At 37.8% G+C, this 12,735-nt stretch overlaps 1 protein-coding gene across 2 annotated transcripts in view; it reads left to right on the top strand.

Annotated features, from left to right (window-relative positions):
- CDKL2 (cyclin dependent kinase like 2) overlaps window positions 1-12,195 on the top strand; it is a 35,723-nt gene extending 23,528 nt beyond the window's left edge. For both annotated transcript variants that reach the window (XM_079919233.1, XM_079919232.1), the window contains exons 11-14: window positions 2,806-2,929; window positions 3,159-3,265; window positions 8,838-8,926; window positions 9,908-12,195. In XM_079919233.1, the coding sequence (XP_079775359.1) occupies window positions 2,806-2,929; window positions 3,159-3,265; window positions 8,838-8,903 (297 nt within the window). In that variant the 3' untranslated portion in view covers window positions 8,904-8,926; window positions 9,908-12,195. The remainder of the gene's footprint in view (window positions 1-2,805; window positions 2,930-3,158; window positions 3,266-8,837; window positions 8,927-9,907) is intronic.
- The last annotated feature ends 540 nt before the right edge of the window (window positions 12,196-12,735 follow it).

Raw genomic sequence — 12,735 nt, 5'->3', positions numbered from 1 at the left:
CTGGAACATGGCAAGATATACTCCCACATATGGGTTTTTGTACTTGCTATTTCCTCTGTTTTAGAACATTCTTTCCCCAGATAATCCAAAGAATTTGCTTTTTCTCCTCCTTGGCTTACATGAAACCTTATTGTGAGGTCTTCCCAAATATTTTAACTCATTTTGTCTATTATTCTCTCCCCTCCCCTTGCTTAATTGTTTTTCTTCCATTGCCTTACCTGACATCCTCTATTCTCTTATTTATATATGGTCTGTCTCTCCCTCCCCCTGCCCACTACCCCGAATGTAAACTTCCAAGGAAGGATTTGTGGTTTGTTTGTTTTCCTCACTACTCTGCCCCACACCTAGAACAGTGTCTAACGCATTGAAGCTGCTTAAGAAGTGTGGTGAATAGATTTTTCTGCCAGGGAAGGGGAGGTATGGGTGTATTCCCCAAAGAGTATTTTTCTCACGAATTTCCCTTCTCTACCTCTCCCATTATCCTCAGAGCTGAAAAATATAGCCTTCTTTTCATCTCTCTCATGATTGCAATTGTTTTTCTTTTAACTATTCTTAGCCTATAATTTCGGTACCCATAATACTTTCCTTTTTGATATATCCTACTCATTTATTTGTGGATATTTTTGTGTTTTACCTTCCTGGTCTGCTCTGGAAGATTATTTTGATCAGCAAGTCTTTTCAAAGTAGCTGGCTCAATACCATTTTGCTGGAATTGATATTAGCCTTCTTTCAGGCATTGCATTATCAATGCTGGTTGATATTCTTAGATCTCATTTCTGTTTATCCTTCTTTGGAATAGGCAATCAAGAAAGGAGGTAAAGATTAGTAGGGAGAAGACCCACTGGAGTCTTTTCTTAATGAAAATTAACCGAGGCAGAACTAAGGCTAAACTTTCTTCAGCTTCTAGGTTGAACATCAATAGCCTTCTCCCATGCTTTATGCCCTGATTCTGAGATGTGAATACATATATTATTATAAACATCTCTTATGTATTTTATGTGTCGCTTTTTTTTTTTTGGTAAATTTATTTATTTTTGGCTGCGTTGGGTCTTCATTGCTATGTGTGGGCTTCTCATCACGGTGGCTTCTCTTGTTGCGGAGCACGGGCTCTAGGTGCACGGGCTTCAGTAGTTGTGGCCTGCGGGCTCTAGAATAGGATCAGTAGCTGTGGCGCACAGGCTTAGTTGCTCCGCAGCATGTGGGATCTTCCCGGACCAGGGCTCGAACCCGTGTCCCCTGCATTGGCAGGCAGATTCTTAACCACTGCACCACCAGGGAAGTCCATGTGTTACTTTTTGAGTATATAAATCTAGTAGTTTGGACTCATTATTTTATTGTTTTATACTTGCAGATAGTTTTTTTTTAACTAATTATTTTATTTTACAGCTGATTTGAACCTTGAGCCTTAGCACTCATTCTATTAAAAGAGAAAATAGAGGGGGCTTCCCTGGTGGCACAGTGGTTGAGAATCCACCTGCCAGTTTAGGGGTAATGGGTTCGAGCCCTGGTCCAGGAAGATCCCACATGCCACGGAGTAGCTAAGCCCTTGTGCCACACTACTGAGCCTGTGCTCTACAGCCCATGAGCCACAACTGCTGAGTCCGTGTGCCACAACTGCTGAAGCCCGCTTGCCTAGAGCCCGTGCTCTGCATCAAGAGAAGCCACTGCAATGAGAAGCCCATGCACTGCAACAAAGAGTAGCATCCACTCTCTGCAACTAGAGCAAGCCCATGTGCAGCAATGAAGGCCCAACGCAGCCATAAATAAATAAATAAATAAATTTATTTTTTTAAAAAAAAGAGAGAGCAAATAGAAACAGCCAAAAGAAAGACACTCAAAAAGCTCACTACAGGACTTTTGAAGACTTTCTGAGAGGCAGAGTAGCATAATTCACAGAATATTAAACTCGAGGTATCTGGAATCTCAGTGGCTTGACACTGTCATTATACTCTTTGTGTGTATATTTCAGTATACATACATATATGTGGATATACATGGACATACATAGGATTTCATTATCTATATGTGGTTTCTTTCCTTTTAGTAAATCATATAATCTCTCTATGTATCATCTGTTTTGAAAATGTGGAAAAGAATGTAGAGTTTCTGTGATTCTCAAATGAAACAGATTGGGAACTTGTCAAAGTCATAAAGGTGCAAAAGCGAAGTGCTGCTGTGCTGTTCTTCTCTTTACTATTTTTCCAGACTTTATCAAATATGAAGTAATAGTGCTTAGAGAGATTAGGAATATGATTGAAGTTATAATTTTATACTTAATAAACTGTATTTCTAGGAAAATGATATTTGACAGTGAGGAGTAAGACAAGGACAGATGTAAGAGAATGAGTCACAAGATTATTATTGGGAAAGCGAAAAATGTGCTAGGAGATGTGATATACATGACAAGATGAACTATTCAAAATTCATGTGGCAACAGCAACTATGCTAAAAAGCCCAGCAAGTGTCATAAGACCTGACCTTGCTGGCCTGAAAGACCAGGACACTGATGCCCATCTTTTAACCTCGTACTGCTTGCCAGGACTTACACTGAAGTTTGGTGGGGGGAGAAGGAGAAACTCATAGCAACCAACCAATCTGCTTGTTAGTAATTTTAATAGATTTAAAGAGGAAGAGGTTTGAAATAACTGGATGAAATTGTTTTGTATGTTATTAGTGTTCTTCAAATTTTGTATTATTCTAGCTTTTCAATTCTATAAATTTTAGGATATGAACATAGTAGTTATGAAAGGGGGCAAGCTTACCTGGAGGCTAATTCATTTGTGTTAACCATTCTGATGATATTAGGTTGCTAGTGAAAAGAGTCTACTTCAGGCAGATAAGAAAAGAAGGGAATACTCAAAGAGAGATGTCCGTTTGCCTGAACTAAACTATAATCATCTCCCTGAACTAAAAGCCTTGGAAGGCATCGGTATGTTTGTAACGCTTTTACTTTTTCAGCCCTTTTGTTTACATTATTTAAAATGTATGTTAAGTAAACTAATAGAATATTAAAATTTTATAGTAACTTTACATATTTAAGTATGTGAAAATGTACAGACTTATGTACAATAAGTACCTACCAAGGGACAGATACTGAGTGTGAAGAACTAACAAAAACGTCTGATTTTCTCACTGTGTTTATGGTTATCTTTATCTAGCTCGAAATTCCAGGCTAATAAAGAAGGAGAACAAAAATCTTTCAGAATCTCGAATTCCTTCTCTGGTCGCTATTGACTTGCACACCTTCAATACTGCATTACATCAGGTATAGAAATACTCTCTGTAGGACGCATGGAACTCGGGTCTCTCTCATATTTCCTCTTAAAGTGTCCTATGGAGAGTTTGCTCTTAAGAATTGGGCAGGTTTATTAGTGGGATCTATAAAAAGTTTGCTTGTTAAATTTTGTTTTATGGTTCATTGCATTAAGTACCCTTATTACATATATATTTACATGAACATTTCCCAGTTTACAGTGATCAGTTTTTCATAGATTAAAAACTTGTGTGTGTGTGTGCATGCATGTGCGTAGCCTAGCTGTGGCTTTGATATAACTATAGACTTTATGGTAGTTTATGATATTTCACTGCATTAATACCAAAGTTGTTACCTTTCAAAGAGTGAAACTCTTTTTGGAATAGTTTTTTTTTTTTTTTTTTTTTTGTGGTACGCGGGTCTCTCACTGTTGTGGCCTCTCCCGCTGTGGAGCACAGGCTCCGGACGCGCAGGCTCAGCGGCCATGGCTCACGGGCCCAGCTGCTCCGCGGCATGTGGGATCCTCCCGGACCGGGGCACGAACCCGTGTCCCCTGCATCGGCAGGCAGACTCTCAACCACTGCGCCACCAGGGAAGCCCTGGAATAGTTTTTATTATCTTAAAATGTATTCTCCATTTGACACTTTTCCCCGGGGCAATCCATTCCATCCATGCTAAAGATTTTCTATTCCATATAGTCTTTTGCTATAATTCCTCTTATCTCTTCAGAATATTTATGTTTCTGCTACTTTTATATCAACAACAGTCATATCACTAAGAAAACTGGCCAACTTTTTAATCTCCTGAGCCGTCCCTAACTAACTACAAACTTGGGATATGAACCATTGAACTTTCCCTTTACTTCTTCACACGGATTTTCACCTTTGCTTGATGCTAGGCAACTTTTGTTTTGGAATTCTCCATCCTCATTGTTTAAGGATTTCCATTTCATAGACAGCCCCTGTAGGTAGCCTCCTTCTTTATGCCCATGCTTTTTCCTACTGTTACTCTTTAAATTATTTTGTAGAGCTCTGCAAACAAGGGGCATGATATTGTTGAGGATAACAAATTGCAGAGGCAGTTACCCAGTGATTCTGAAAAAAACGTTTACAGACCGCTGCTGCTTTTGCCTTATCTCTTGCCAGCAATTTCGGGAGCAACATCGTCAAAGCTAAACAAATTCCTGTTGTGTGAAGATGAATCACTGCCACTGATTTTACATTGAGGGACTACAGAGTCTCAGGAAATGCCCGTATACTTCTAAACTTAAATATGGATTTTAAAGCTGCAGGATTTTCCACTTGCTCTTTGTGAGCACACTATTGTTCAAATCACTTTTCAGGGTTGACATAGCTCAATCTAGTTTCATGCAATGGAAGAAAGGCTTTGGCTGCCTTCCCACTTCTTCAATATTTTTATTTCTCGTTCGGAACTAATCCTTTTATATTTATACACTGGTTCTGCATTTTTACTCTCAGTTTATTTGTTAAATTTCCATTTGCATTTAAAATAAAGAAGAAAGTAGGTGTAGTGAAAAACACAAATTAACACCAAAGTAACACGAGCTTATGTCTGGAAAATCTGAGTGGAAAGAGAACAGGAGACTGAAAGCAAAAGGCCTGCTGGCAGAGACTGTGACCTGCCTTGCAGTCTTACTTCATGGTATTCATCTATGCACTAAACTACATTTTGTTTCTGTACATAACACAAACATTTGCACATTTATGAAACTCTATTATGTACCTCTGGAACAATCTGTAAGATAGATTTTGTGAGTAAAATATTACTTCATCCATGGAATCTGTCTCCACTCCCTCACCCCCTACATGCTTACATGTCTTATGTACTTAGAGACGTAGCTTCAGATTTTTTCCTCTAAGCACTGTTTTCTTCATCCCACAAATTTCGATATGTTGTATTTTCATTATCATTCCATTCAAACATTAAAACATTTTTCCTTGTAATTTCTTCTTTAACCCAGTAATTATTTAGAAATGTGTTGTTTAATAGTTAGATATTTGGGCGTTCCTTAGATATTTTATTATTAATTTGTAATTTAATTCCATATGGTCAGAGAATATACTCTGTATGATTTTGATGTTTTTAGATTCACTGAGATGTGTTTTGTGGCCCAGCACGTGGTCTATCTTGGTGAATGAACCTTGTTCTCTTGAAAATAATGTATATTCTTTAGTTGTTGGATATAGTATTCTATAAATGTGAGATCCAATTAAGGTTGATAGTGTTGTTTAGACATTCTATATCCTTGATGATTTTTTTGTTTAGTTCCATCAGTTCCTGAAAGAGTGCTGTCAAAATCTTTTACTATGATTGTGGAATTGTCTATTTTTCTCTTACATCTGTCTATTTTTGCTTCATGTATTTTAAATCTGTCTTATTAGGTACATATACATTTATACTTGCTTTGTCTTCCTGATACACTCTCCCTTTTATCATTATGAAATGTCTCTTTCTCTCATGGTGCTCTGTGCCTTGAAGTCAATTTTATCTGAGATTAAAGCAGTCACTCCAGCCTACTTCCACTTATTTGTTTCCATAGTACATCTTTCTACTTTCATTTACTTTCAACCTATCTGGTTTTGTATTTAAAGTGTTTCTTTCGCCAACAGCATATAAATTAGGGTCTTCCCTTTGTAGCTATTCTCTCAATTCTGATTCTTGTAATTGGAATGTCTGTTTGTTTTCTATTTCTGCTAACAAATTACTACCAACTTAAAACAATCTCCATTTATTATAGGTTCCATAGGTCAGAAGTCCAGGCACAGCTGCTGCTCTCCTTAAGAGTCTCATGGGCTGAAACCAAGATGTCAGCAGGGCTGCATTTCTTTCTGGAGGCTCACGCGGGTATCCGTTTCCAGGCTCATTCACGTTGTTGGCAGCATCTAGTTCCATGTGGTTGTGGGACTGAGGTCCCTGTTTCCCTGCTGGCTGGCTCCTGGGAGTTGTTCTCGTTCTCAGCTTCTTGAGGCCACTCACATTCCTTGGCTCATGGCCTAATTCCATGATCCTCAAAGCCAGCAACAGTGGTTGAACCTTTCCTACTCCTTGACTCTCTCTTACGTCCCCTTCTGCCTCATCTTTCTGACGTTCTTCCCATTTTAAGGGCACATGTGATTTCTTGGGCCCACCAGAATAATCTCCCTATCTTAGGGTCAGCTGATTAATAGCATTAATTCCATGTGCAAAGTCCCTTCACAGCAATAGCTAAATTAGTTTGATTGACTAGCCAGGGACAGGAATCTTAGTGGAATATCTTTAGAATCCTGCCTACCACTAAATATTTAGGCCATTAACATTAATGTGATTATTGATATGTTTGGATCTAGCTCTGTCTTTTCATTAGTTGTTTTTTGTTCCTCTGTTTTCCCTTTCCAGCCTTCTTTTGAATTTGAATATTGTTAGTATTGGCTTTTTGGAGATACCTCTTTGCATTATTTTTTAGGGACTTCTCTAGGGATTACAGTATACATAACTAATCTTTCATAGTCTACTTAGAGTAAATATTGTACCACTTGTAAAACGTAGAAACCTTGCAAATGTATTTCTGTTCCTCCCACCTGAACTTTATGTTACAGTTTGCATTTGTATTTTGTTCACATACATTGAAAACCTCACTATACTATGTTATACCTTTTGCTTTCAATAGTCATAAGTATTTTATGGGAAGAAAGTAGTTTTCTATGTTTACCTAACTACTTACTGTTTCTGTTTTTCTTCGTTCTTAAAGATTACAGTTTTATTTTCTAGTATTATTTTCCTTCAATCTGAAAGACCTCCTTTAGTGTTTCTTGCAGAGCAGGTCTGATGATGACAAACTCTTTTAGTTTTCTTTCATTTGGGAATGACATTATTTTGCCTTCTTTCCTGAAATATATTTTCACTGGATATAGAATTTGAGTTGGTAGGTTTAAAAAATTTCTTTTTCTCTCAGGACTATAAAGGTATTCTTTCTTCGTCTTCTGATCTCTACGATTTCTGGTGGGAAATTCTCAGGTATTTGAATTGTTACCCTTAAGTAATGTTTCATTTTTCTCTAGCTGCTTTCAAGATCTAATCTTTACCTTTTGTGTTTATTAGTTTGAATATGATATGTCTAGGCATAGTTTTCTCTGAGTGGATCCTTTTGGAGTTTGCTAAGCTTCTTGAATCTGTAAATTTATCTCTATTACCAAATTTGGGAAGTTTTTGGTCACTATTTCTTCAAACATTTTTTTCCTGCCTAATTTCTTTCTCTTCTCCTTCTGAAGTTCAAATGAATGACATATATGTTAGACCTTTTGGTGGGTATTTTCTCACAGGTTCCTGAGACTGTTCACTTTCTTCAATCTTTTTTCATTCTGTTTTTCAGATTGAGTAATTTCTATGGATCCTTCCTCAAGTTCTTTGACTACTTTGTCACTTCCATTCTGCTAGTAATTTTAAAATTTCAGACAATGTATTTTTTAGTTCTAAAATATCCACTTAGTTCTTTTTTAGAAATTCTATTTCTCTACTAAGAATTCCTGTCCCTTCATTCATTTCAAGTATGTATAAATTTCCAGCATCTGGGCCACCTCAGGATTGCCTTTATCTTTTGACTGCCTTTTCCCTTGAGAATGAATCACACTTTCCTGGATCTTTTTATGTCCAGTAATTTTGAATTGTATCTTGGATATTGTAAACGTTGTATTGTATAGTCTCTGGGTCTTGTTATAATCTTCAGGAGAACGTTGAAATTTTTATTTTAGTAAGCAGTCACCCAAGTTTTGTTTACACTGTAAATTCTGCCTTACCTTCTGTGAGAGGTGGTTTAAATCTCAGTTCTCTAAGTCTTTGTCATCCTAGTTTGCGTCTGTCCTGCACTTGTGTAGTTCAGGGCTTAGCTGGAGGCTTGTACAAGGGATTAAAATCTCATTCACTTCTCTAAATTGAATTTAGACAATTGCTATGCTGTTGGGAGCTATCCCATGCATGCATGCGTACCTCAGGAACTGGACGGAGACTTCTGTGGGTTTATACATAGAATTAGAGGGTCCCCTTCTCTAGTTCTCTTCCCTCCGGAGTCCCCCCCCTACTTTTTGCCCTGCAGGGACCCCTTTTTCTGACTATAAAGATGGGGTTCCTTTCAGACTTCTAGCTTCTTGCACTTCTTTACGACTCTGAGACTAGGGCTTGCCCTTTGGGCAAAGTCACAGAAGTGAAAAACAAACAAAATTGGAAACCTACCCCCTTGTGAAGGGATACATCTCCAAGTTTTGACTCTTTCCCTTAATCCTCAGTTTTTTTTCTATTTTTTCTAAAGGGTTTTGTTTTGTTCGTTCATTGATTTTGGTGATAGGTAGACATGGGTTATAGTGGGTTTACATTGCCCTGGCACATCAGAAGTATCTTTTAACATATGTACCAACAAAGAGGTCAAAGAATAAGATGAAGCCCTTACTTCATCTTCTTCTGTGTAAGCAACTTGAGCTATGACTAGTTCCCAAGTTCTAATCATCTGATATTTGAACAAGAATTGGGATTTTGAGGAAGTAAGACTTTTACAATTACTGAGACTCTATAATGCTCATTTATTAACTTGTAGGTATCAGGATCTCCCCTGTCAGATGATTCAGAGGCCGATTTGCCTCAAGTGGAACACCAGCACTGACTGTCATTTTGGTTCTGAGCTGGGTAGGTCTGATTTCTCACCCTTGAAGCTGTGTAACCTTTCATGGGAAATATTTTGTAGCTTGCTGAAGCAACAAATTGTACAGCTGAAACATTCTCCAATGATTGACTCTATGAGAACTCTTGATAGACAAGGAGTTGTACTACTTAAAAAAACAGAAGTAGCTTTTGTCTCTGTGATGAAATCCCTTTTCATAGCGCTTGCATCTCTTGCTTTTAAACTAATCTCCTGTATTTTATTGGATACAGTAATGTGAACTTAGGGTGACAAGTGCTCCAGAAGGATATATACTTATCTCCCGTATCAGTCATCTGCCCTTTGGGTTTGTAAAGCAAGAAAGAGTAAATGATTGCCTGGTAATCTTTTTCCTAATAAAGAGGGATCATACCAAGTGATTGCCTTCCTTTTAAATATAACTTTTTAGTACTGAAAAATAAAAGAGAAAAAATCAGACCTTTTTGGACGATAATTTGCTATGTGAGTTCACACAAGTCATTCAAAAATAAAATCCTGCATTCTTATAACTGTGTTGTTGGAATTAACCTGTTAACCTCCACAAAGCATTTTGAATGTCTGTGACATCAAATGTGAATTTACTGTGATGTGCACAAATCTTAAGTTTTCATTTCTCATTTTTACAGGGTCCCTTCCAAGGGCCTAGTAGAAGTCGTTGCAATGCATTTGCTATACATACTGCATAAACTGCAAGCTCTATAAAACTTGTATCTATTTTGTCAAAATTAGTCATTATTTACACAAAAGGAGATGCTGTGCTATACATGGTAGTTTTGGTGGATAATTATCCTGAAGACTGTCTTTAAAATCTTGTTTTTTATACATATGATCTAAGGTTTTCTTAGACCATGTAATTCCTACCAATACTGTCAATATATACAATATGAGAAAGCAAGTGAGGTAGAAGTCAATTTCTAGAAAGAATATATGTAAACTGTTTGGTGGCATATATCCCCCTTTGCTTTTAGATGCTGCCCTAGCCCTTGAGATGACATCCTTGTGCAACAAAAGTGCTGATATCCTAGAAGCAGAGATTTGTGGTTTTGAGCCTTGACTTCTGAACTGACTACATTTTCTGAGAAAGGCCTTGCAGCAGAAGAAAAGACAAAGACATCCATGTGTTTCAAAGGAACATTGAACAACTGTCCCTTCCCAACTGTTATCCCATCACTTTTCAAGTCCACTGATGCTATTTCAAGACGTATCCAATGAAAGAATAGTGATAGAGTTCTTGTTACATGAATGTGTATTTAATATTAGTAGATCGTGTATGTAAAGTGAGTAAAAAAAAAAGGGAGAAAGAGAGAAGCATTTAAAAGGTCATGTTATTTATGCATTGAATCTTGTGTGTTATTTGTATAAATGTGTACATTTATTTGGGAGTGGGTTTGGTGGTGGTAGGTGATAAAAACTAGGATCAGTTGAAGAAAATGAAAAAAAACCTGGGATCAGTAGGAGAAAATGTTTCCTTTACCCTAACTTAACTATAAAACACATTCAAAAATCTTGCTTGTTTCTAGGCTTTAAGGAGAAATGTAACTGCTCTCTGTGGATAGATGTACATCTTTGGTTTCTGTGATTATTGTTGATGTTTGATCAGTGTTATTGTGGGAATCTGGCCTCTCTGCTGATCTTCTAAGAACCACACTAAAGCAAATGTCGCAAAGAAGCCTTTTATTTCTAATGACCTAGTATGACTCCGGCATTGGGTAGTCCTCTGTTTTATAAGATTCTGGTGCTAATGTTCTTGTGTGTAGGAACGTGATTGGAACAAGAATGGTGAAGGAGAATTTTGTACGTTTACCTTGGAGCTGTGTACTGTGCTTCTCATTAAAAAAAAGAGGTAGACATACAAAATTTGGGGATGGAAGCTGGGTTACCAATTGACTAGGGCTGATTACTCTTTTCTGGGCCAGTTGCTATGGAACTCCCCAGCTGGAGAAATTTTGGGGAGGGAATATCCACTGTTAGGACTTCACTCTTGTCCCACTGATAGTTTGAAGGTGATATCAGACAGAACCTAGAGACGTTTCTGTCTCCTTGGGTCCTCCAAGGCCTCCCCCAAAGCTTTTCACAAGGTGCAAAATCATTTACCTACAGCCCACGCATCTTTTCTAATGCGCTGGTTCACAACTTTTAGGTGGGAGAGTGAAACCAATTGGACTGCAGGTTTTTTTTTCTGGGTTGTAAGTCGTGCTCTGCGTTCATTATCTTAGAGGATGGTTGTTAAGGGGGCCAGAACTTGTGTGGACTTTTTTTTTGCCTTAACCAATGAGCAATATGTTGTTTTTTCTAAAAGGCACTGGCTAGAACTTAGCCCAAACATTTAACTAGCACTCTTCTCTATTACTCTAAAGAGGTTAATATTGAAATTCTGACCTTAGACACTTGGGCTTTCAAAAGAGTAGGACATTCCAGAGGCAAAATAAGGGGCTCCAATGTAGAGTCTATAGGTGGTTCAACTGAAATTTGGTCTTGGTTTTGAAGCTCTATCTTTAACTCTGACCAGGTGTTTGACTAGATTGGTGTGGCTAACATGCTGAACAAAATTAGTGTGTAAGTATTTGTAGGCTTCACATTAAAATATTATTATTTTATTTTTACTCTGAAAAATATTGTCAACAGACTCTAGCATGGAAAGCAGATAATACTTAAAAGCCAAGTGTTTCTCTAGCTTATTTCAATGTTATTTTTATGTAAAGATCAGTGTGAAAATATCACCCCAGTGTCTGAGGGTCCAAGATCAATTACCTTCTCATTTGCTTTTGGTATTTTTTGTTTATTAAAACATTGTGTGAACTTTAGAATTAAAGAACTAAAAGTTATTCACTCTAAGTCCAACTTGAGAATTGAGGATCGTATCTGGTTAGAACCGTGGCAGAACTTGAAAAAGAAGATTTTGCAAATTGGGGCCATAGACACTGAACCAAAAGAATCCCTTTTTTCAGTTTAAGATGACTTTACTTTGTCTCACCTACAAGGATATGATTAAGCCACTTACTAATAGAAAATATGTGTATGTACTGGTGGGGGGAAGTGGGCTTGCTGTGTGTATGTATGTTTTAAAATTAATAAATATTATATCTTACTGAGCTCCATACATGGTTTTTACTTGAATTTATTTAAGAGACCATGAATAATGTATACAACACCGTACAGTTTTAACAAATAAGTTTGAAATAATCTGTTAATTCTCTTTTTGAAATTTTGTATATAGGGGTGGCAAGTTAATTTTCTTGTACAGCCAGTGATACAAGCAACCTGGTCCTAAAGTACCATGTCTTGTAAAGATGACTTGGTAGGGCTTCCCTGGTGGCGCAATGGTTGGGAGTCCGCCTGCCGATGCAGGGGACACGTGTTCGTGCCCCGGTCTGGGATGATCCCATATGCCGCGGAGCGGCTGGGCCCGTGAGCCATGGCCGCTGAGCCTGCGCGTCCAGAGCCTGTGCTCCGCAACGGGAGAGGCCACAACAGTGAGAGGCCCGTGTACCGCAAAAAAAAAAAAAAAAGATGACTTGGTAAAAGTTGTGACAGACTTCGCTTAGAACCTGGTTCTCCTGATTGAGAATCCTTGCTTGGTTAGAATAGCTGACTTCCTATAGAAATGGGGACACAGAAGATGTGTTTTCTTATGTGACTGTCTCATTATTGGTTCCTTTATTTTAGTTGTGCTACAATATAAGGCTGGATCTGTACTAAATTATGAGTCAGACTAGACGGAAAAATGTGCTTCACTTGTTTTCTAAATGCTCCTCTATGTAACCGAACCACTGGCAGGAATTAGAAACACCAGCAT

Source organism: Stenella coeruleoalba (assembly GCF_951394435.1).
Source record: "Stenella coeruleoalba genome assembly, chromosome: 4".
NCBI classification, from domain to species: domain Eukaryota; kingdom Metazoa; phylum Chordata; class Mammalia; order Artiodactyla; family Delphinidae; genus Stenella; species Stenella coeruleoalba.
This window is presented reverse-complemented; position numbering and strand designations above follow the sequence as displayed.